Source organism: Mustela lutreola, chromosome 16, assembly GCF_030435805.1.
Source record: "Mustela lutreola isolate mMusLut2 chromosome 16, mMusLut2.pri, whole genome shotgun sequence".
In the NCBI taxonomy this organism is placed as follows: domain Eukaryota; kingdom Metazoa; phylum Chordata; class Mammalia; order Carnivora; family Mustelidae; genus Mustela; species Mustela lutreola.
In genome coordinates, this window is record NC_081305.1 from 49051127 (window position 1) to 49077267 (window position 26141).

At 43.9% G+C, this 26141-nt stretch overlaps 1 protein-coding gene across 1 annotated transcript; it reads right to left on the bottom strand.

Annotated features, from left to right (window-relative positions):
- Positions 1-10780: 10780 nt before the first annotated feature.
- ZNF582 (zinc finger protein 582) lies at positions 10781-25399 on the bottom strand. The gene is given in 6 exon segments (XM_059152442.1): positions 10781-10987; positions 10989-11659; positions 20907-21002; positions 21257-21383; positions 22843-22930; positions 24845-25399. Coding segments are annotated over 5 exon segments (978 nt in total). The 5' UTR covers positions 22852-22930; positions 24845-25399; the 3' UTR covers positions 10781-10912.
- Positions 25400-26141: the final 742 nt, after the last annotated feature.

The following is a 26141-nucleotide window of genomic DNA, read 5'->3' on the forward strand; positions in this document are numbered from 1 at the left end:
TTGGAACGAGTAATGTTAATGTATTAGAAATCTCTTTCACACATAATTATTCACAATAAGGGGCACCTGGGTGGCTCAGTTAAGCATCTGCCTTTCACTGGGGTCATGGTCCCCAAGGCCCTGGGATTGAGCCTGCATTGGGCACCTGATCGGCAGCAGAGGGTCTGCTTCTTTCTCTCCCACAAGAACTTTATAGAGAATTTTATAGAGAGAGATCCCAGAACCCTGGGATCATGATCCGAGCTGAAGGCAGAGGCTTAGCCCTGGGAGACTTTTCTACGTTACCATTTTAATACGGTCTTTAGTGATGAATGTGATGATGTTAGTCTTTTGATAAATATAACATGAGTTGAACAAATAAACATTTCCACACTGGACAAAGTTTGTACATAACCATAAATTATTTGATGATCCATAAGGGAAAAAAAAAAACAGTGAAATCTTTACTTATTTATAGGAATTTTCTGTAGCATGAATTCCTTACGGTTGAGGAAGATGACAGTATCTGAAGGCCTTCCCATATTACTACATATATAAAGAATGATGTTGAAGAAGTTGTGAACCCTGACTAAAGGCTTTGCCACATTCCTTACATACATAGGGCTTTTCACCAGTGTGAATTCTCTGACATTGAATAATTAGTGTTAAGTGACTAAAAGCTTTTCCACATTCAGTATATTGATATGGGTTCTCACCATATAGTTGCTAACATATCCATGAAATTATGAAATCCAACTATAAGTTTTCATTACACTTACATGGTTTCTCGCTAGTCTGAATTCTCTGGTGATGATAAAGTAGTGAGCCCTGCGTAAAGGCCTTTCTACAAACCTTACATTCATAAGGTGACTCACGAGTGTGGATCCTCTGATCTGAGGGAGATACGAATGATGACTGAAGGCCTTTCCACGTTCATTACATTTATATGACTTCTCATTGGCGTGGGCACGGATACTTTGATGTTCATTAAGTTGTGTGGTACCTCTAACGGCCTTCCCGTATTCCTTACAGTCAGGGTTTTTCTCCAGTATGAATTCTCTCATGTTGAATAATTAGGGAGAAGTAACAAAAAGCTTTTATGCATACAGCATATTGACAGAATTTCCCCCTAGTATGAGCTCAATGTTGTAAGTTAATTTTTGAGAGCCAAATACAGCATTTAAAAAAATCCCTATATTCACAGGTTTTCTCACCAGTATGAATTCTCTAAATTTGGGTATGGAGTGAAGTAAGACTAAAGCCCTTTCTGCATTCTTTACCTTCATAGGGTCTTTCCAGTGTGAATTCTATGATGCTGAGGAAGACCAGAACAGTGATGGAAAGACTTCCTGTATTGTTTGCATTCATAAGGTTTTTCAGAATAAGTTAACTCCTTAATAAGGAACCAGCCTACTTGTGATCCCGTCTGTCAAATAAATAATAAATAAATAAAATCTTTTAAAAAAAAGTAAGGAACCAGCATGATGGCCAAGCAGCTTCAAAGGAGAAGTCCATAAATGAATACACAGACAAACACAAAGAGATGCTGAAATGAGCGAGCTAATGCATCAAGAACTGGTTAATGCTGTACAGACTATGAAAATCATAGCATTTGGGGTTATTTTTTTTCTGCCGGCCAGCAATGTCCAAGTTAAGCTAACTGCATGAGTCTCACTCCTAATCGATAATAAGCAAGAAGTCAAACAAAGGTACAAATCCTCTAGAAAATGGATGAATGGGCATACTTGTTAGGCAATTTCCTGGCATGATATTTAAAAAGCATGAGTCTTGGGGCACCTGGGTGGCTCAGTGGGTTAAAGCCTCCGCCTTCGGCTCAGGTCATAATCCCAGCATCCTGGGATTGAACCCCGCGTCGGGCTCTCTGCTCAGCAGTGAGCCTGCTTCCCTTCCTCTCCCTCTGCCTGTCTCTCTGCCTGCTTGTGATCTCTTTCAGATAAATAAAATCTTTGAAAAAAAAAAAAGCATGAGTCTTGCCTACCAAAATCCTCTTACATCTGGGAATTTACCCTGATGATACAGTTCCAACAACATGAAAATGCACATGCACAAGACCATTCATTACAGCTTGCTCATCATTTTAAAATACTGAAAACAATCTAAGCACCCACATCTGGGGTAGTGGTTCAGTAAACTGTGATCTATCTACACCCGGTGTTACACAGCTGCATATAAGAATGAAAAAACTCCACAAAATTATAAATAATTTCCAAGATATGTTCTCAAGTGGAAAAAGCTAAGTGCAGAAGAGTATATAGAATATGTGACACTTTCTGTAAGAAAGGCTATATAAGAAAATATACATGTATCTACTCAGTTGTACACAAGAAATACTGGAAGAAAAAGAATGAAAAAGGGTGAGAATGTAAACTACGAGGGGGTGGTGAGGTTGCAAGGAGGAATGGGGGCATCTGGATGCTTAGTCAGTTAAACATATGACTCTTAGTCTCAGCCCAGATCATGATCTCGGAGTGGTGAGATCAAGCCCTGCATCAGGCTCTTCACTCAGCAGGGGGTCTGCTTGGGATTCCCTTCCTTTCTTCTCGCTCTGCCTCTCTCTCTCAAATAAAAATAAATCTAAATTAAAAAATCTTAAAATATATTTTTTTAAAAAGGAGTAGGTAGCAGGAATAAGGGGGAGATGCCATACTTTTCTAAAAGTCTGCTGTTTTGTACAGTTCTGACTCTTAGAGCAATGGTAATGTTTCACACAGCCTCCACATAAATAACCAAAATAGAATACAAACAGTGATGAGTGAACCTGCCTCTACCACAAATGAATACAGCCCCAGTGAAGTGAGTAGGGAAAAAAGAACTAACTTAAGTGTATTTAGAAAGCAGTATTTTGACTATGCACTGTAAGGTTAAAACCAAAAAACCCTCACAAACAAATAATGTACTCTTACTCTAGTTAATGTATTTCTCACAGGGGTATGCTAATAATTACAAAAAATTTGATTATATAGAATTTTTTAAGATGCTAAAAAATGTTTGACAGCAGAAATGATAGGCTGGTGTAATCCTACATCTGAGGATGAATCAGAAGCAACTTTAGGGCCCAGGTCAATACAGAGTCTTACTCAAAATGGAAAATGAGAAAACGTGGCTTAGTTCGTTAAGCGACTGCCTTCAGCTCAGGTCACAATCCTGGAGTCCCAGAACCGAGTCCCGCATCAGGCTCCCTGCTCAGCGAGGAGTCTGCTTCTCCCTCTGACCCTCCCCCACCCCCATGCTCTGTCTCTCATTCTCTCTCAATAAATAAAATATTTTTTAAGAGATAAGGTATATGATAATACCAACAATAATTTTTTAAAAAAGAAAGATTAGAGTGGGTTGGCTGGGTGGCTCAATTGGTTAAGCATCCAACTCTTGACTCCAGCTCAGGTCATGATCTCAGGGTTGTGACACTGAGCCCTGTGTCAGACTCTACCCTGGGTATGGAACCTGCTTAAGATTCTCCCTCCCTCTGCCCCTTCCCCTCTGTCTAAAAAGAGAAAGGGTGAAAGAATGTACAAAATCTGAATCTGGAAAAACATGTCAAAGAAAAAAAATCATTGGGCAGTAACCAAAATAAGTTATTTTTGGAAACATAGTTTTAGATGGAAATAATTACTCAACTATTAAAAAAAAGAATAGGGGAGAAGCTGGGAAGAAATAATGTTCCCTGGGTACATAAAGTCATACTTAAAGAAAGCACCTTTCACTTTCAATGGAGACAGGCTCGGGGAGTGGTGTATGTGAGTACAAGAGAGGCCCCTCCAGGAGCTCACGCTGATAGGAGTAATACTCTGTTCTGAACACCAGGGACTCTGAGAGGACCTTTCCAGGCATCTTCCCAAAAGGAGTCCATCCCCTTCACCTTCTGGTCCTTGACCTACAGCGCCACCACCCTTCTTAATAATCCGTCACTCACCTGGCATGGGCTTCCCATTACATCTCTTTCTGCCAACCAGGATTCATTCCATTGTTCCAATAAGGAGATCACATTGGGCTTAGAAATAGAAAATCCTGTGTACCCAAGAAGAAATGCAGCAGAGTCACAAAGGAGGTGTCTCAGTATTAATTTCCAGTTCCTGGTTACCAGAAAATAAGGCTAGAGAAGAGAAGGAAGTCATTTTTGTAATGGAGAAGAAGCTTCTTTAGGTGTTATCCTACAGAACTATACATCCCCGTTCAGTACAATCTCATTGAGAGCAGAGTGGAAATTCAACCAGAGTCTTGAAAGGCACCTCAGAAATTCACACCAAAGGCAGCAGATACTCCAGTAGACAAATTACACCCTTCCGGGGTCCTAACATCTTACCTAGAGATGAAGTTGCTTAAGTTCTCCAGCATTCCGTCTCTGCACAAATCCTAGCAGGGTCCGGCCTGCCCCCCTCAACCTGAGAAGACTGTTGCCACATCACTATACATCACTGACCCTTGAAACAACAAACCGAGAATGTGTGCCATTGAAGTAAATATTTATGACTAGAAAAATAGAAGGACGGAAACGGACATGGCAGAGCTGAGGCTGGCGAGCACAGTAAGGCAACTGTGGCAATTCAAGGGAAGGGTCCATACTTGGTGTTTCTGTTGAGAGCAGCACAACTTCCTTCATCAAGGGAGATATGTCCATCGAAAGACACTTTAAAGAACAAAAAGACCTCAAGTTCAATGCTTCCCCAATAAATTAAACTATATAAGTTCAATGCACAACTTCCTAATATGTCTGAATTGTCTTTATTCCTTCTGCTCGGAAATTAGAGAGCGAATATGGGAACATTGATGTATTTTTAAGAGTTTGCATGGTTTCATAATGTTTCGAGAAAATCCAAACGGGAGAAATGGTTCTCAGGGGCAATTCCGCAACCCCAGAAGGCAGCTGGCAACACCTGCAGCCCTTCTGCTTAGCACCATGAGGATGGGGATGTTGCTGACACTGAGTGGGTAGAGACCAGAGATGCTGCTGACCATTCACCAATCTATAAGATAGCACAGCCACGAACTACAAGCCTTAAATATCATTAGTACTGAGCTTGAGAAATCCTGAGCAAGAGAAGCATTTTTTTCATAGAATCATTGCAAAATGGTTAACAGAGTCTGTTAGGAATTACGAGTGGTGAATTATTTTAAAATACATTGAAGAGGGGCACCTGGGAGGCTCAGTGGGTTAGGGTCTCTGTCTTCAGCTCAGCTCATGATCTCGGGGTTCTGGGATCGAGCCCTGCATCAGGCTCTCTGCTTGCCGGGGAGCCTGCTCCCCGCCCCCCTCTCTCTCTGCCTGCCTCTCTGCCTACTTGTGATCTGTCAAATAAATAAATAAAATCTTAAAAAAAATAATAAAATACATTGAAGAGTCGGGTTTATCATTGTCTGAAAGCTACCTTTCCTTACTAGGTCAACTTGTTTAATCCAGATTTATTTTCACTTGCTGCACACTTTCCCATGACATTTGCACTAAGGGGCTCAACCTTTCTTTTATTTGGGGGCCCTTGAGGTTGAACACGAGATCTTTAGGGACTTTCCTAGCTCTGCTCGCACACTCTGGCTAGTCTCACCTAGCCCATCCACAAGTGTGCTTTTCCCTTGTCCCTGCACAATAGGATGCACATGGGGTGGGTAATCCAGGCTCACACAGATGTGGCCCACGACCCACACATGTAGCTCAACATCAAATCCGACCTTGGGTCAGGCATCCATCTGGAGGAACTGCAGGGCAATGTCTCTATAACCAAATTCCCAATGCCACCCCCAATCCAAAAGGTCTGAAAAAGCACTGTCACTACATCCTGAGGCTGAGACCCATCTTAGTCTGTTCGGGTTTCTGTAACAATGTACCCCAGTTTGGATGGCTTGTTTACCACAGAAGTTTGTTTTTCGCAGTTCTGGAGCCTGGAAGTCCAAGATCAAGGTGGCAGCAGCACTGAGCTCTGGTGAAGGCCCTCTCACAAGTTGCAGATGACCAACTTCACATTACATCCTCACATGGTGGAAGAGGGTAAGGGATCTCTCTAAGACTCTTTTATAGGGACATTAATCCCATTTGTCCTGACCTAGTCACATAAATACCATCACATATGGATTGGAAGAACATATTCGGACCACAGCAGAGACCACCACCACCACTGTCCATCCTGTCTAACTGGGAAACCCTGGTCTGAGATTAACACTAAAGCATTATTATGTGTGGTTTCTTTAAACACTGATTAGTCCATTAAATCATATTTCACATAGGAGTCTTTCACATTTTACCCAAGCAACGCATTTCTGGTCCATCGAGTCTCCTGCAGAACTGAGTCCACACGAGATGCGAACACACAAACCCAGGTCAGAGAGAGAGGGATTCTTAGCGAGAACTTAGGGTTATTTGATCCTTCTGTGCATAGGGTGAAACTTAGGCAGGAAATTCCAAAAAATTTTCCTACATTCATATAAAATAAGCACAGTTTGAGGAAGGAAAAAGAAAGCATGACTTACCTAGGCCATGGCTTTCAGAATAGCAAGGACCATTGAGTCCTCCTCCAGGTTCCTCTCCTGGGGAAGGGTGAGTCCTGAGAAGGCAGAACCAAGGAGGAAAGAAAACATGAACGGTCAGACTTGCCTTCCAGAACAGGTTGCAATTCTCTTCTTCTCTCATCTCGTGTCTGCCTTCCAATGTTCATGAAAATACTGAGCATTTTGGACAGACTTCGAACACATACCCCATTCCCAAATTCTGCTCCTCCCATGTTACTTGCCCTGCATGCTTATAACTATTTTAGAGATTTTATTTATTTATTTGACAGGCAGAGATCACAAGTAGGCAGAGAGGCAGGCAGAGAGAGAGGAGGAAGCAGGCTCCCTGCTGAGCAGAGAGCCCAATGCAGGGCTTGATCCCAGAACCTTGGGATCATGACCTGAGCTGAAGACAGAGGCTTTAACCCACTGAGCCACCCAGGCACCCCCATGATTATAATTTTAATTCTTGGGACACCTGGGTGGCTCAGTAGGTTGATCATCTGCCGTCCACTCAGGTCATGATCTCAGGGTCCTGGCATTGAGTACCACATCAGGCTCCCTGCTCAGTGGGGAGCCTGCTTCTTCTCTCTCTCCCTCTGCTGCTCCCCCTACTTGTACTGTCAAACAAAAATTTTAAAAGTTTAATAAATAAATAAAAAGATTTTATTTATTTGAGACAGAGAGCATGGGAGCACAGAGGGAGAGGGAGAAGCAGAATCCCGGCTGAGCAGAGAGCCCAATGTGGGGCTCGATCCCAGGACCCCGAGATCATAATCTGAGCCGAAGGCAGAAGCTTAACTGACTAAACCATCGAGGCACCCCTACCTGAGTATATTTAAGTTGAAATGGATATCATGAGTGGGTCTGGCAGAAAGTAATGTAGGCATCAAATAAATGACATAAGAGCAAAACTAAAAGCTTCAGATTCAATTTGTTAGTGAAATGGAGGAAATGTGAAAGAATGAGCTGTGAAGGAAAGGAAAAAGAAAGCAAGAGTGTTCTCTTCTTGAAGGAGAGTGGCAAAGGCAATTAATGATTGGTGAGGAGGTTTAATACTGCTTTCATTCTGCCCAAATAATGATTAAGAATGGGGAGAAGGGCACCTGGGTGGGTCAGTTGGTTATGCGACTGCCTTCAGCTCAGCTCATGTTCCTAGAGTCCTGGGATTGAGTCCTGTATGAGTCTGCTTCTCCCTCTGACCCTTTCCCTCTCTCAAATAAATAACCTGAAGAAGAAAGAAGAAAGAAGACAGAAGAAAGAAGAAGAAGAAGGAGAAGAAGGAGAAGAAGAAAAGAAAAAGATGATAAAAGGGAGATAACCACTACCTAAGCACCGCGGGACATTCCAACTTAGCAAAAGGGGAAATAACCAGCCAACATAAGGAAAGGAAAAGACCAAAATAACACAAATAGGACATACAATATAAAATGAAAGAGATGAAGTTGAATTACATCAAAATGTGAATTTTAGGGGCGCCTGGGTGGCTCAGTGGGTTAAAGCCTCTGCCTTTGGCTCAGGTCATGGTTCCAGGGTCCTGGGATCAAGCCCCACATTGGGCTCTCTGCTCAGCAGGGAGCCTGCTTCCTCTTCCTTTCTGCCTGCCTCTCTGCCTATTTGTGACCTGTCAAATAAATAAATAAAATCTTTTTTTAAAGGCGAATTTGACACCAAAAGAAAAATCATACTTTGTATTTTAAAAAGTCAGCTGTTTCTTTTTTTCAGTTTTAAGAAATAACTGAAATGACAGGGGTTGAAAATAAAGGGATGAGCAAAAATATACCAGGTGAACAAAGACAAATCATTATTAGGGTGTTACCCAGTATGGAAATAAAACGCCAAAGGGTTGACAAACTTTTTATTTGAAGGCCAGTCAATATAGACTTTGTGGTTATAGTCTTTGTTGCAACCACTCAGTTCTGCTGTTGGTAGTGCAAAAGCAGTAGACCATGTGTAATAAATGAGCATGGCTGGGTTCCAATAAAGCTTTATTTATAAAACAGGCAGCAGGCCAGATTTGGTTTGTCAACCCCTACACATGGCAGAGTAGGATATTACATAATGATAAAAGCTACAATTCATCAATAGGGGTCAAGTTGCAGGTCTTTAAAAATCCAGCAACATAAATTAAAAAGTAAAAATCTCTGAAAATTCAAGATTTGGGTTTAAGAAATTCATTTTAGGAAATTCTGATCCAGTGTACCAAATTATGTAAGAAGCTGGAGGATTTTATCATTATAGTCCACTGGCTTAAACAGAATCTTATAACCAAGAAAAGTAGAATATATACTCTTTTTCAATGTTACAGAAGATATACAAAAATCCATCCTATATCTAGCCACCAAGAGAAATGTCAAATTCAAAGTAGATATTTTCAGGCCACATTTACCAATCATAGTAAAATAAAATTTGAAGTTACATAATTTAGGATGGTTTTGGCTACATGTTTACAAAACAACTAAAAGTAATTTCAGCAATAAAGGTTTCTTTTCTTTTTAAACGTAACAAGGCTTCACAGAGAGTTCCAAAATTGGCCTGGTGGCTCTGGGTCAGCTCCTCTGAGCTATTCAGTTTTCTCCTTTTGGTTCCAACATGGCTTCAACAGCTCCGGGCATTATGCTTTCACAGGAGAATATTTAAAAGCAGAAAAGGGGAGAGGGAGTCTTCCTAATAGATCTGTCTTCTGAATGAGGAAATTCTTCACAAGTCCCTACAGATCCCTGGAACATACAGGCCATCCTGAGCTGCATAAGAAGCTGAAAAGTTAACATCTGATAGCATCAGAGTATAAGGCAAGACACAGATGCTGCCAGTAAGGAAGGGGAATCAGGTACGGGTGCTATGTAGCCAACAAGCCCCTTCTGTTTGTGACGGAAGTGATGAAAGATAATTTAAAACATGGAAATCGAGAAGTACTAGCTTAAATTTTGTTTATTCTTGGGTCAGGGAGAAATAAAAACTGAGATTATTGTAAGATAACCAGTTTCTAATTTCATTATTTTTATTTTGTACCAATTTGTTCTTTCATTGCCTTAGTGTTTGGGACTGTCTTTTCTGGCTTCTTGAATAGTACATTTAATATATTTGAGGATAATCTTTCAGGTTTTCATGCTTTGCATGCATTTAAAAACCATACAAATTCTTCTGAGTAACTTTGTCCACATCCTACAACTCCTGGAATGTAAATCTCTCAGTGATAGTTCTTTTCATTATCATGCATGATAACTTGCATGATTTATTTCTTTATTAACCCAAGAGTAATGGGGTATCTGGCTGGCTTAGTCAGTAGAGCATGTGACTCTTGATCTCAGGGTCATGAGTTTGAGGTGCACATTGGGTGTGGTGCCTACTTTAAAAAAAAAAAAAGTTGAACCCAAGAGTAATTTGGCTGGGTTTTCTTTCTAATCGCCAAGAAAATTAAAACTTCTGGCTGTTGTTGGGATGTCTCGGTGGCTCAGTCGGTTAAGCATCTGTGTCCGGCTCAGGTCATTATCCCAGGGTCTTGGGATCAAGTCCTGCATTGGATTCCTTGCTCAGCGGGGAGCCTGCTTCTCCCTCTGCCTGTGCTCACTCACTCTGACAGATGAATAAATAAAATCTTTTAAAAAAAACAAACTTTTGGCTGTTGTTAAAATTATTACAGTGTGGTTAATAAATGTGATCCTGTAATATGTTAGGGACAAAATCTTTTTCAACCTTTCCTTGCTTCTTTAATAATCATGGTCTAAACAATTTATAACCATAAAATTTTTCATTATGAACATTACGACTCAGGATAAAGGACAGCTTGAATGAAGGCATTCCCATTTGCAGTACATTTTTCAAGTCTTTCTCCAAAATTTAAGGAGTAAGTTGGGCCTTGCCTAAGCTAATGGGCTCTCCCCATTGCTTCCACTGATATGGCTGCTTGCTAACATCAACTCTCTGATGATTAGTAAAGGGTAAGTGCTGATGGAAGGCTTTTCTACATTTATTATATTCCTTTGGGTTTCCTTCTTATGCATTCTCTGATGTTGACCAGCAGTTGAATCGCAATGTAAAGTCCTCCCAAGTCCCTTATATTCACAGGACTTTCCCTCAGTATGGATCCCTTGATGCTGAATCAGTTGTGAGCAGTGACTGAAGGCCTTCCCACATTCCTTACACTCATACGGCTTCTCACCCGTATGAATTCTGTAATGTACAGTAAGATGTGAGACCCGTTTGAAAGCCCTACCGCAGACCCTGCATTGGTAGGGTTTCTCTCCGGTGTGAATTCTCTGATGTTGCTTAAGCTGTGAGCTCACCCTGAAGGCCTTCCCACACGCCTTGCAGTCATAGGGTTTCTCGCCAGTATGGATTCTCTGATGTCTAATAAGCGTTGAGCCTTGGTTAAAGGCCTTCCCACATTCCTTACATTCATAGAGTTTCTTGCCCGTATGAATAGTCTGATGTTGAATCAGCTGAGACCGATGACTAAAGGTCTTCCCACACTCCTTGCATGCATAGGGTTTTTCACCAGTATGAATTCTAAAATGTACTTTAAGATGTGAGATCCTGTTGAAGGCCTTGCCACATTCCTTACATTGATAGGGCTTCTCACCAGTATGAATTCGCTGATGTTCAATCAGCTGTGAGCTTCGGCTAAAGGCCTTTGCACAATCCTTACATTCATAAGGTTTCTCACCAGTATGAACTCTCTGATGTTGTATGAAATTTGAGCCGGAATTGAAGGCCTTTCCACATTCATTACATTCATAGGGCTTCTTGCCAGAATGAATATTCTCATGTTGAATTAGTCGTGAGCCATATTTAAAGGCCTTGCCACATTCCTTACATTTATAGGGTTTCTCATTAGCATGAATGTCTTGATGATTAATAAGGAAGTCTTCCTGCCAGAAGTCTTTTCTACATTTGTTATATCCATAAGGTTTTTCTTCAGGATGAATTTTCTGATAAAAAGGAAAGGATGTTTCTTGGTTTAAAGTAGGTATTTCTTCACGACTGATCGCCATTTGACTCAGCTGTCCATCTGCATTTCCCTGTTGTCCATCAAACTGGCTTCTGCATTCCCAATCATCTTGAAACCTCGAGCACTCAAGTCCGTAACTTGTAAGGCTTTCCATTATCTCCCACTGTGGTAACTGCATTTCATAAATGTGCTGCTCTGGGGAGGATGCCTGGCTATCAAACTTGGACTCCAAGACTGTAAAAACAGAAAAAACAAAAAACAAAAAACAAGTATTTGGTTTTCTCCCCATTTCCAGAAAAAGGAACTTCTGTAGTGAAAACCAGAAAACTTAAACCCATGATTCTACCTATAAACCCTTGAATGTGGCTGGGCAATTAGAAAATGGATAAGTAGAACAGAGACAGAGGAAATAAGATAAATTGAGATGAAGTAGTCAGAGGGAGGTTATAAGAGTAGATCTAAAATGTTAGCGACCATGTTTTTTTAAAAAATGAATGTTTCAGGGCATCTGGGTGGCTCAGTCCGTTAAGCACCTGCCTTCAGCTCAGGTCATGATCCCAGGGTCCTGGGATCGAGTCCCACATCGGGCTCCCTGCTCGGCAGGGAGCCTGCTTCTCCCTCTCCCACTCCCCCTGCTTGTGTTCCCTCTCTCGCTGGTCTGTCAAATAAAGAGATAAAATCTTTTAAAAAATCTTAAAAAAAAAAAAAAAGAATGTTTCTATGAACCCCTGGAAAACACATACAATCTAGAGTAACAGACGAAATCACTGGGTGCCTGGGGCTAGGAAAATGAGCAGTCGTGTGTAGGTGCACAAAGGAACTTTTCAGGGTAGTGACTGTGTTCTCTAGTCTGTGGTTACAGTTATGCAAGTGCACAGATGAGTCCAAACTCATCAAAATATTGTACTTAGAATGTATGCATTTTATTGACTATAAATTATACCTCCATAAAGAGATTTTAAAAAATGATGGGGAAGGGTGGCTGGATCTTCATCTGGCCAGGGGTACACGATGGCACATCTGCTTGGGCGGGGAAGTGGTAGGACAGGGAGGCTGGTCTCACCTCTTTACCGGGAGCTACAGTAACACAGCTGTGGTGTCCTGCTGTGATGCTTTCTATCTCTGAAGTTCAACTGAATACCATGGCTTAGACCTGGTGGTCTACTAAACCAGCCTCTCCAGGACCTTTCCATTGCCTAAATGTGACCCCGGAAAAAGAAGGGCTCTATTCCTTGTTTAGAGGATCAGGCCACAACTTAATGGGGCGAGTTCTTTGGAGCAACATTCTTTGCTGCCTATTCTGACTACAAGGAAAAGTCAAATGGTGTACTCGATCCTGGTTTTAACTATGACGTGGTTTCAGCTGCAGTGGCCTGTTTTATGTAATCACAGCAACCGTTCCCATTTGGCTAATAAAGAATTAGTTATAGCTTAATGCAAGGAACTGTGGGGAGAGCAAATGGGTGCTTTTGAATGTGCTTATGAAGTGTAGTAGACAGGGGTACCCAGGGGGGCTCAGCCAGTTACGCGTCTGCCTTCAGCTCGGGTCGTGACCCCAGGGTCCTGGGATGGAGTCCTGCATCGGGCTCTCTGCTCAGCAGGGAGACTGCTTCACCCTCCGCCTGCCGCCCCCTCTGCTTGTGCTCTCTGCCAAATAAATAAATAAGATCTTAAAAAGAAAAAAAAAGTGCAATAGACAGAGGACTAAAGAATACTTTATAGGAACAGGTCTGCTTCATACAGTGGCATATCACAGAACACTATTCACTTGGTTATCTGTGAAAGTATTAAGGAAAAACTGCTAGAATAAAAAATTAGTTTGACAATGAAACATGATGAAGAGTCTATGAAAGAAATATCAGTTTGTGGGAATGACGCTGGTGTCATCTCACAACCTCGTACTATAACCCCAATGCGTCCACATGAAGTTGTAAGAACAAGACTATGTGAAGAAGACACAAAGTATAGATATTTTTTTTCAGACACCATGTGTGGTTGTTCAGAAGGAAGGTTCTGGGTTTATTCACTGTGCTCTGACAACTCCAGTGAGACAGACTTCGAATCGGCCATGATGATGGCAACTCGTGAATTAGTGGCTGACCTACTCAACAATGAGCAACATCCGCCTGCCAACCTATAAATGACAGCTGGAAGATCGCAGTGGAACAAGGGCCATTAAAGCCAGCCTGGCAGAAATAGAAGACAAGTCTGAGAACGCTTACCTATGCCCAAATGGGAATTTGGTTTTAGGAATTAAAGTAAGGCAAAAAATTGCTTTTTGGGCAATATGGGGAAAAACCCTGGCTGTCTCTGAGGACAGGCCACTAAAAACACTCCTCTCTCCAGAACACCACTTTTCCCACTTTTCTATCACAGACACCTGACACAGTTGTATTGATTTATGGCCAAGTATGATGTTGTTTATTATATGAGCCCTTTCACACTCATCTACATTAAGCCATCCCTAACTATATACTGTGTTGGAAGCATCCAAAGGTAATACTGACAGTCATAATTTCTGACTTCTGGCTTCTGTTCAGCTCCCTATTAAGTTCCAAAATCACAACAAGAATAGTGAGGTCTCTTCTGTGTTAACTTAATGGACAGGAACTGGCAGAGTACCTTAAAGTTCATTACTTAGCATTAGTGTCACTGTTTTGGACAACCGAAGAAATATGTCTAAAAATCTCATATATAGTCTCAGCATCAAGATATTTTAGCTTCCTCATACGAACCTGAAGGGATCCCAACAGCCAAAATAATCTTGAAAAAGAACAAAGTTGGAGGTCTCACACTTCCTAATTTCAAAATATACCACAAAGCCACAGTAATCAACACAGTGTGGTACTAACATAAAGGCCAGATGTATAGACAAATGGAACAGAATAGAGAGCCCAGAAACAAACCTCCATGCATATGGCCAAATGATCTATGCTAGGGAACCAAGACAACACAATGAGGAAAGGACAGTCTCTTCCACAAATGGTTCTGAAGAAACTGGATATCCACATGCAAAAGAAGGAAGCAGGACCCTTACCTTATACCATATAAAAAAATTAACTCAAAATGGATTAAATACCTAAATGTAAGACCTAAAAATGTGAAGTTCCTAGAAGAAAGCATAGGGGGAATGTGCAATGTCATGACATTGCATTTGGCAATGATTTCTTGGATATGGCACTAAAGGCCAGGTAACAAAGCAAAAATCGACAAATGAGACTGCCTCAAATGTAAAAGCTTTCATGCATCAAATGAAACAGTCAAAAAAGTAAAAAAAAAAAAAAAAAAAAAGGTATATCTTCAGAAGAGAAAATATTTCTAAATCATGTATCTGACAACAGGTTACTATCCAGGATCTATGAAGAACTCCTACAATTGAACAACAAAATAACTACCCTATTCAAAAATTGGCAAAGGACTTAAATAGACATTTCTCCAAAAAAGGTATACAAATGGCAAAGAAGCATATGAAAACATGCTCAGCATCACTCATCATTAGAGAAATGCAAATCAAAACTATAATAAGATAAGGCTACAAAGCCATTAGGATGGTCACTATCAAAACAAAACAGAAAGCAACAGGCATTGATGAGGATTTGGAGAAACTGGAACCACTGTGCGCTGATTGTGGGAATGTCAATGGTGCCATCACTATAGATACAATATGGAGGGGCACCTGGGTGGCTCAGTTGGCTAAGCGTCCAACTTGGTTTTTGGCTCAGGTTGTGATCTCAGGATCAAGACCAACTTGCTCAGCAGGAGGTCTGCTTGAAAGATTCTCTCCCTCAGGACCAGCTCTCACGTAAACTTTCGCTCTCTCAAAATAAATAAATAAATCTTAAGAAAAAATAAAGAAAGGAAAGAAAACGACAGTATGGAGGGGCACCTACCGGCTCATTTAGAAGAACACGCAACTCTTGATCTCAGGGTCATGAGTTTGAGCCCCATGTTGGGTGTAGATTACTAAAAAAGAAATAACTTAAAAAAAAAAAAAACAGTATGGAGTGTTCTAAATATAGAATTACCATATGAAACAGAAATTCTACTTGAGTATATATCCCAAAGAATTGAGAGAATCTGAAAGAGACACCTCAACACCCATGTTTACTACAACATTATTCACAGCAGCCAAGAGGTAGAAGCCACCTAAATGTCCACTGAAATCCTGCCACATGTTACAACACAGATTAACCTTAAAGGACATGATGCTAAATGAAGAAGCCAGACTCAAAAGGCCACATATTCTATGATTCCATTTATGTGAAATGTCCATAAGAAGCAATTCCATGGAGATAGAAAGCAGATTACAGGTTGCCTGGCTGAGGGGAGAGGGCAACCAGAAGTGACTAAGTAAGTACGGGGCTTTCTGTAGGCTGTGTTCAGGAAAGACATACCTCTCAACACAACTCCACTACCCATATGTCCCTTCTGATCCTTCTGGTGACAAAATGTGTGCGGGCTTCTCCCTCACACCAAGCAATCCTCCAACTCTAGTGGATACCAACTGGGTGTCCTACAGATTAAGTCTGTTTTCACACTGGCTCGCTGCAGAGATCTGGCTCTCTGCATCAGATCCCAGAGGTTAAGAGCTCAGGCTATAGACCACCACTATTCCCTTTACCCCCCTCACACCACCCCAGTAAATGGGAGGTTCCCACAACCCCTCTTGGGGTTCCATCATTTGACAGAATGCCTTACAGAACTGAGGAAATGGTTTACTTACTAGATTGCCAGGTTACTACAAAGGGTGTAACTCAGGCTCAGTCAGATGAAAGAAATGCAGAGAACAAGGTACAGGGCGAGGGGTGTGAAGATCCCAAACACCACCCTCCCAGCACTGCCATGTGTTCCCCAACCCAGAAGCTCTCCAAACACTGTACTTTAGGGACTTTTTAAAATGGAAGCTTCATTACATAGGCAGGATTGATTAAATCCTTGCCCTTTGGTGATTCAGTCAAAACTCCAGTCCCTCCAGAGTTTGGGGGATGGAGCTGACAGTTCAACCTTCTAATTACAGAACTGGTTTCGCTCTCAACCAGCCCCCATCCTGAAGTGATCCAGGTGTCCCCAAACACAGTAATCTCATTAGCATATAAGAAGAGACACTTAGTATCTCAGAGACGACAAGGGTTTAAGAGCTGTGTGCCAGCAGCAAAGGGGTGAGAACCACAGGGTGATAAAAATATTCTGAAACTAGATAATGGGGACATTGCACAACACTCTGAATGTACTCAATGCCAATGTACTATATCCTTTATCTTATGTATTTATTTTTAAAGATTTTATTTATTCCTTTAGAGAGCACAAGTAGGGGGAGGGGCAAAGGGAGAGAGAGAATTGCAAGCAAACTGTGCGCTGAGCATGGAGACCGACATGGGGCTCAATCACCACCCCAAGATCTCGTCCTGAGCCGAAATCAAGAGTCAAATGTGCCACCCACTAAGCCATCCAGGTGCCCCTGTACTATTCTCTTTAAAATGGTTTAAAAGGTGAATTTTCTTATGTGTATTTTACAGTATTTTTTAAAAAATTAAAAAGAGAATTTTCCAGCTAAAAATATAAATTACCACAACTGACTCAAGAAATGCAACATTTGAATGTTTAGATTCAATGTTCAGTATTAGGAGTTTAGTATTAGGAAATCAATTCACATAACTCAGACTTCACAGGTTAAAAAATGAAAATTTAATATGAAAAGGCAGATGCTTCTTTAACCAAATAAAATATCTCTCTTTCATTCCTAGATATGTTATGCTTAATGAAAAGACACAAAAAACTTTCCTACTAAGGTCAAGAACATGATTAGGATGTAAACTACCCCCATTAACAATGTTCAAGGTACTACATAATCAGTTTTCTAGTTGAGCAAAAAAAAAAAACAAAAAAAACAAAAAAACAAACCCCAAGAGCTATAAAAAGCAAAAAGATTATCATCATTTACAGATGATGTGACTGATTACTTGGAAAGCTCAAGAGTATTATATGAAAAACTGTTATAAATAATAAGAAAATTCAGCACGTTGAGTTAACTACAAAATTAATCTGAAGATGTGAATGGTTTCTGCCATATAAAAAACGCAACTGGTTGGGTTATAATAGTGATGAAAGAGCCCCATTTCCAGAAACAGCAATAAATAAATAATACCCAGCAATAAATATAATAACCCATGTACAAGATCCATACTAACAAAACTTTAGGACAACCAGGAGGTGGACATAAATGAAGGGAAAAACCCATCATGTTCTTAAAGAGATAAAAATCAATAAAAAGACAAGTTTTCTCTTCATTCTGTAAATTTACTGTGATCTCAAATAAGAATAATGGCATGATTTATTTTTTTTAATTTTTATTTATTTATTTTTTTAAAGATTTTATTTATTTGACAGAAAGAGATCACAAGTAGGCAGGGAGGCAGGCAGAGAGAGAAAGGAGGAAGCAGACCCTCCACAGAGCAGAGAGCCTGATGCAGGGCTCGATCCCAGGACCCTGGGATCATGACCTGAGTCGAAGGCAGAGGCTTTAACCCACTGAGCCACCCAGGCGCCCCGGCATGATTTTTTTAAAACCGGTATTCTAATTTGAAAGTTCAGATAGAAAAATAAAGGAGGAGAGCCAGGAATATTCAGAAAAATAAGAATGAGGAGGAACTAGTCTACCAGATACTCAAAACCTTCAATAATGAAAACTGCTTTTGGACACACAGATGAAGAGATTAATGAGACAGAACAGGAAGTCCAAAAACAGATGCAGAGGTTAACAGAGTGGATGATAAAGGTGGCTATACAGATTAGTGGCAAAAAGATATTAGTTAACAGATGCTGTTTGCATAAATGGATGACCACCGGAAGATACTGAGAGATGCTGTCTGGCACGCAGGATACCCCACAGGGATCATTGTCAGCAGCACAAATGCGCTAGGAAAAATCACAGGAGACTCATGTACAATGTCGAAGGGGGACATCCTCTTTGATTATGATGTACACCCACAGATCAAAGAAGTCAATAAAACTCAGCCCCTCAAACAAACATGTGCTGCCAGACTGAATGACAAAAGTAGCACATCTGTTCTCTTCTTCTCTCCTTTTTTTTTTTTTTAGAAGATTTTATTTATTTGCAGGAGAGAGAGAGAAAGAGAGAGGGAGGGAGGGAGATCGCACAAGCAGGGGAGTGGCAGGCAGAGGGGGAGGCAGGCTCCCCGCAAGCAAGGAGCCGGATGCTGGCCTTAATCCCAGGACCCTGGGATCACTACCCGAGCTGAAGGCAGACGCTTAACCCACTGGGCCACCCAGGCGCCCCCATATCTTCTTTCCTGATGCTCACTCTGCACCCCACTTCGCTCGCTCCCAGGGGCCAACTACCACCTCTGTGTGGATGAACCCACCGCGTCCGTAACGTTTGGTTCCTCGTTCCCCACCCAACATCCTCTGACAGAACACTGCATTTGGTTAAAAGTGTTTTTGGTGGAAACTTTGTCAACAACAACACATTCTTGGTCTCGTGTTGTCACACTTGAACTCTGGTTCTCCGTCAAGGAAGACTTTGACCCTGGGGGGCATCAGGCCGTATCTGGAACATTTCTGTCACAGCTGAAGAGGGAGAGGATTCCTAGCAACTAGTGAGTAAAAGCCACGGAGGCTGCCATCACCCCACCGTCCACTGGATGCCCGCCCCCCGTCCGCCACCACCACATTGTGTCAACACTGCGGAAACTGAGGACCTGCATCCAGAGCGAGAACCCCCCAGGCAGAGGGAAGAGCAAGGGAGCAGCCCTGAGGCAGGACGCGCTCTCAGCCTCAAAGCCTTGGCCGAGTGCTCAGGTTGCCGCAGCAGAGCGGAGCAGCCCTGATGGAGATCACACAGGGCCCACGAGGCCTGAAACAAGAAAACACTTGCCAGCTCCTACATTAAAGAAGAGCGGAGAGGCTTGTGTGGCTGGAGCGGAATGAGCCACAAGGAGAGAAGCAGGAGAGGACATCCCAGAGGAAGCGGGAGGCCGATCAGAGAGCAACACAGACCAACGAACTTTCTATGATGCTGAAAATGTTCCACGGTACCCTCATATGGTGGGGTGACTCGAGGCTACTAGCGACTCAAGGCTACGGAGCATTTGAAATGTGGCTACAGGGACACCTGGGTGGCTCAGTGGGTTAAAGCCTCTGCCTTCAGCTCAGGTCATGATCCCAGGGTCCTGGGATCGAGCCCCACATCGGGCTCTCTGCTCAGCAGGGAAACTGCATCCTCCTCTCTCTGCCTGCTTCTCTGCCTACTTGTGATCTCCATCTGTCAAATAGATAAATAAAATCTTTAGAAAAAAAAAAAAAAGAAAGAAATGTGGCTACAGGCTTCATGGAGTGGAATGTTACATTTTACTTAATTTTAAAGTTAAAATTTAAACAGCACATGTGGCTGGTGGCTATTGTATTGGATGGCAGATAGAGGCTTCGAGGCCGCGGTAATCGATTCTAGATTTTCTCTTGAGTGAGATGGGAATTTGCTAATAGGTCTTGAGCAGAGATGCACTACACCCGCACTGAAGTTTTGAGCTCCCTCTGGCTGCTGTGTGGACAATACAGTGTAGTGGGCCAAGACAGAAGCAGAGGGATGGGGAGGAGGCTACTGCAGGATTCCTAGCCAGAGATGATGGCGCCGTGGGCAGAATGGTGCCAGTGGTATCGATGAGAAGTGGTTAAGTTCTGGCCTTATATCAATGTAGAGTCAAAAGGACTTGCTGACAGACCGAATAAGAAAAGTCAAGAATGCTTTAAGAGTTTTTGACTTGAGCAAGTAGAAGAATTGAGCATCCAATTACTGGAGTGTGGAAGAAAAATTGTTAGGGAGGATCAAGGACTCCTTTCTGGACTTACTAAGTTCAATCCCCAGTGAAAACTAATTGGGCATGACGAGAAGGCAGCTGACGAGGGTGGAAACGTTCTTTGTCTGCACCGTCCAAGACGGTGGGCACAAGCCACAGACGGGCTACTGAACCTCTGAACAGTGGCAGGGCAACTGAGGTACTGATCTTTTTCAATGTACTTAATGGTAATTAATTTAAAGTGCAACAGCCACATGGGGCCAGTGGCTCTGTACTGGACAAGACAGGCACAAACAGTATTTACAGCATGGTAATGGAGAAGATCCTCGGGAAAGAAAAATAAACAGGAAAGAAGACAACCAAGTATGAGCCCTGGGGGGGGGGGGGCTCCAATATTTTAAAAAAATGGGAAAATCCCCTCAAAGGACGCTGAAGGAGGTTTAATGAGGAAGTAGCGATGACCCAAATACACAGAAATGTTTCAGGAAGAAAAGAAGAACCACTTTTGTGAAATGCTGCCAACAAGCTACAAAGATGGTAACTGGCACCTGGCCTCTGAGTTTGGCATCTTGGAGGGAAAATGTTCTACTTAAAGGTCCTCTTTTCTCGTCCACCCACCAGACGGTTATCTGTGGTGGCTTCTGTCTTCCCACACAGGCCTCACTCACCTGGACACCGGCTTCTTCCTGCTGCTTCCTCTACCAGCCAGGGCTCTCTGCCTTGCTCCAAGAAGGAAATCACGTCAGGTTTGTAGATGGCAAGACCTGGAGGTGGGAAAAAAACCACGTCACCAGGCTATGATGTGGGACCCCGGAACTCGGATCCAGGACCTGATCAGTGAGCAGAAGAGGTGGTCGCAGGAGAGCCCAGAGGAAGATGTGACAGTCACCCGAGGATGGGGGCAGATTCAGCAGCAGCCCAGGTAGCTGCTCTTTGACCACTCAACAGGTCCCCGGAAATGGATAAGGAACAGATCTGCCAAGGGTAACGCAGAAACTAGCCGGCCAGGCCGTCTTACCCAGTGAGACCAGGTTGCTATATGTCTCCAGCATCACGTCTCTGTACAAAACCCTCTGAGCGGGAGCCAGCCGTTCCCATTCTTCTCGGGAGAAGACTACGGCCACGTCCCTGAACAGGTCTGAATCCTGAAACAACAGGCAGATGTGTTATTGGCATATTTCAAGGAAATGCTACTTGGAAGGATGAGAGGAGACGGAGGAGGTTTTTGCAGGAATGGGGCGTTCTGGTGAAAAAGAAGGTTGGGGCTGGAGTCCTCCAGTGTGAGCAGGTGACCAGAGAGGGCGGGCATGAGTAAAACAGTGTCGTCGAGATGTTCTTGAGCATCCCTTTTTTCCTACAAACCCAAGCTCTGTACACAGATCTGAGAGGAAAATTAAAATTCAACCAAGTGGGAGTTTCCCCACTTGTGACAAGCAGTGTAGCAGACCACATCGCCTACTCTGTCCTTGGTGTACCACAAATTCTCAACAAGAGACCTGTAATTTCTACTTTTGTACAATAACAACAAAAGAAAACAATTTTTGATAGACTTACCCTCAAATGTTTTATTAAAGAAATGTTTTCTAGCTTGGAAAATAGGATTTTCATATACACTGAGAATTAGGTGAAGACATAGGTTCATCAGGGGCGCCTGAGTGGCTCAGTGGGTTAAAGCCTCTGCCTTCAGCTCAGGTCATGATCTCAGGGTCCTGGGATCGAGCCCCGCATCAGGCTCTCTGCTCAGCAGGGAAACTGCTTCCCTTCCTCTCTCTCTGCCTGACACTCTGCCTACTTGTGATCTCTCTCTGTCAAATAAATAAATAAAATCTTAAAAAAAAAAAAGGGGTCATCATTATGTTAAAACATATCAAAGCATTCTGCTTTTTTTTCCTATAGAAAAATTGTAAATGAAGATTACTCTTATTAGCTGTACGATTTTCTATCAAGCGACGAAATGACTCAGCCATCCTCTTATTTTGGATGCAGAGTTTGGACCAGACCTCTGAAGGCTCTTCCAAGCTCAGCCTATCAGGATTCTGAAAAACTCATCCGTCTGGTAGGTTACCTCACAATGCCCTCACATCTGCACCCTTCTCGTTCTCAAGCTGAAGAAGCTGCTATAGAATGACCCAAATGCCCTGTCAGACCTCAAACCGGACCTTAAATCTGGCATCTAATCCCCCACAGATACCCAGCTAAGCCTCAATTACACACCCAATCACCAATCCCTCCCACAGCAGGAGATCGTGCCTCACACTGAAACTGAGACCAAGAAAGACCTATCCCCATGCTTTTCCATGTCATATCCCTCATAAGCATTCATCTCCATTTCATCTAGCCTCGGTTTTTATTTTATCAAGGAAATGTGTTTCTGCTTTATCTAGCCTCCTGGCAGAACATCACACCATCAGAAGATACGGAATGCTACACAGAATGAACCCATGGGCGTTGGTCAGAGTGGAGGGGGCAGTGGGAGAGGAAATTCGCTGCCTGGTCTTTTTAGTCACTAAAATGGGGACCTCTGAGAAGAGGATTCTTGGATGAAACCCAGGTGGGAGGCTTCAAGATAAACAAAGCAAATATTAACATGATTTTAAAACTCACAAGGGACATGACTTTAAGAATTTCATGGGCTGATGGGTCCTCCTCCTGGTTCCTCTCTTGGGAAGGGCAGAGTCCTGAGATGGCAGAGCTGGGGGAGGAAAGAGCAAACATGAGAAGCCAAGCTTGCCCTACAGCTCCCAGAATGCCATGGTTACAAGTCCCCACCTTTTTACCCCCTCACTCCCCACAAAAACTAGAGTTGGAACACTGTGGCCCTTACCCAACTCTAGGAAGCATAACTTTAGCTGTCGCAATGAGACAGTGGCCCTTTCTTCCCACTTTCCCTAAATATCCAGGGAATCCCACCTTCTTACTGATGCAGATCTGTGATGGGGATGCTCAGTCCTGGTGCAGTGACTAAGACCACATGGTGTCCCAAGGCCGAGCAAGGCTGTCCTCAGGCCAGGGAGCACAGTCTGCCTAATCCGGCATCAGCCCAGCCCACACTGAAGCCTTCCCAGAAACAGACCCTTTAACTGTGTCATGTCCCCAGTGTAACACCTCCCTGGCTCCTTACCCAACTTCCAAATTCACGAAGTGTGGCTCTCGCCAGCAAGAACGACCAGGATACACGGATTGACAAGCTTGCAAATCTTTATTATTCTCCCCTTACCCGGATGTTTACCCCTATTTATATCCCCTCTCCTACAATCAGCAGACTGTACACGTGAAAGGAAGCATGATCAACGCTTAGCATGATAGAAAGCACACAGTGTCCAAGGGCTTCCTGTTCTGGGCATAGCCAATCATCTTTCAGGTGGTGTGCAGGTCCTCTGCCTGGCCGCAGGCGCAAGCGCCATGTTGCGTATTATGTACATAGCTGCCCCCGACAACGAAGAACCTTACAGCCCTACCTAAGGCCTGGTGGACACCACTTTGTGGACCCTGCCTTGAGCCCATAGAGGGAGTGTGGTTGCAATGGGCAGATATGATGGCTCCATTACCATCACATAAATGCGCTCCTGCGCAGAGACGAACAGTGAGCAAAGCTGTGTGCACAAAATTTACTGGAAAACAAAACAAAAATGAGTACATAAAAGTCTACAGGTAGGCAGCTGGCTGAATCACTGTTGGCAGAGCCTCATGATGGAACACAGACAACTGTCGAAAATGATGTGGGGGAAACGTTAACAAGTGGTGTCTTTACACAACATGAGAACATTCTGCAAAAGAGGTCAAACGCCCCACCTGTTGGCACATGGGCTTAAAAACAGAACTGGAAAAAAGAATCCAAGTATGAAGAACGAGGTCATTCAAGCACTTGGCAAGCTCGTCACACAACCAGCAGCGTTCTACAAAGAAACGCAGAGCAGCGCCCGGCACGTTACAAATATTTACTTCTAGGAAACACGTAAATGAAGGAACTGATCGCTGCGGAACAGGTAACACACCCTTTTTCTTATTGTGACCACTGCCTGAACATTATCTGTAACAGATTTATCACATCTTATGACACGAGCGGCCCGTGATTTACTCAACCATTTCCCCACCGTCGGACACAACTTGTAAAAGTACGGGATCATCTGAAACGGTCTCAAGTTGAAGCATGGGCTTCTGAAAGAGTCGCGCTCAATACTCTGAGGTCTTTGCAACTGTTTGAGAATCTCATGCAACAAGACTTTGTTCCACATTTAAAAAAAGAAAGGAAGGAAGGAAGGTAGAAAGAAAGAAAGAAGAAAGAAAGAAAGAAAAGAAAGAAAGAAAGAAAAGGCACGCGTAGGAAAGGCTGTAAATATCCACCAGCATTTCTGGGAGTCGGGGACCCTTCACACCCACATAAGGGGTCCGGACACCGGGACTATGAGCCTGGACGCGGAAAGGGGGCGCTCGGGTAGAGCGCGCGCCGCGGAGGCCGACGGGAAATGTAGTCCAGTGCCCGGAAAGCCGGACATCGACGCTGGGGCGAGACGTTCCGGTTCTTCCCCGCCCCGAGACCCGCCCGGCCGTGGCGCCCGCTCCCGCAGGGACCCCGGTGCGCCTGGCAAGCTCCAAAGCCCCTCACCTGCCGCCTCCCCGGGTTCAGGTGCCACCGTGGCCGCACTCCGCGGAGCCCCGGCTGCGTTTCCTCCTCGGTATCGGCGGGCCCGCCGCCTGGAGCCGGAAGATGGCGCAGGCGCACAAAGCACCGCCGATGCTGCCTCGCGAGTGGGTCGTCGCCGCAGTCTCTTCTGGGAAACGTAGTCTCCAGGCACGAAGGGACAGCCGAGCCTCAAGGCCGGATTTCACGGAGTTTCGAGGTGGGCGGGGCGCGGGCGTGCCCGCGTGTGGCGGCGCCTAGTGCTCGAGGGGGCGCGTTGCAGTCTGGGGTCCCCGAGCCGGTGTGCGCGTCGCCTGCGCGTGTGCCGCGCTCGGCCCTCAGGTGGCGGGACGACGGGCGTCGTGTGCGGTTCGGGACCGTCGTTGGGTGTGAGTGGTACCGGCGCACGCTAGGTACACGCTCGTGGGAGAGGGTCGCAGCGTCTGTGAAATGTCATTTATTCAGTCGTCACTTCCGTGGAGCAGTCGTTTTACCAGAAGTTTCGGAGAAGGGAAAAAGCCCGGGCTTATCTGAGAGCTACTTTTATTTACTTTTTTTCTAAGATTTTATTTATTTATTTGACAGAGATCACAAGTAGGGCAGAAAGGCAGGCAGAGAGGGGGGAAGCAGGCTCCCCGCTGAGCAGAGAGCCCGATATGGGGCTTGATCCCAGGACCCCGGGATCATGACCAGAGCGGAAGGCAGCGGCTTTAACCCACGGGTCCACCCAGGCGCCCCTGAGCGCTACTTTTTGCTGCTGCCCCTCGGAACAATTTGTTACTTAAACTGTAACCCTTGGATTTTACTAGTCGCCAAACACATTTAGATATGGCCTTAAGAAATACATATACTGGGCGCCTGGGTGGCTCAGTGGGTTAAGCTGCTGCCTTCGGCTCAGGTCATGATCTCAGAGTCCTGGGATCGAGTCCTGCATCGGGCTCTCTGCTCAGCGGAGGGCCTGCTTCCCTCTCTCTCTCTCTGCCTGCCTCTCCATCTACTTGTGATGTCTCTCTGTCAAATAAATTTAAAAAAGAAAAAGAAAAAAAGAAATACATATACTGACAACAGGTCTTTGGGGAGAAGGACGATGTACGGCTGTGAAGCTGGGCAGCTGGGGATGCCCGGCTTGCTGAGGGCTGAACGCCGCCCCTTCACAGAAGCGGGGCAGCCTGAACGCCTGGCCCGCCCAGGGCGGAACACCGCCTGCTTCAGGGAAGCTGAGCACCCGGGAACGCTGGGTCAGCTCAGGGTGGGACGAAAACTGCCTGCTTCCCTTTTTCGT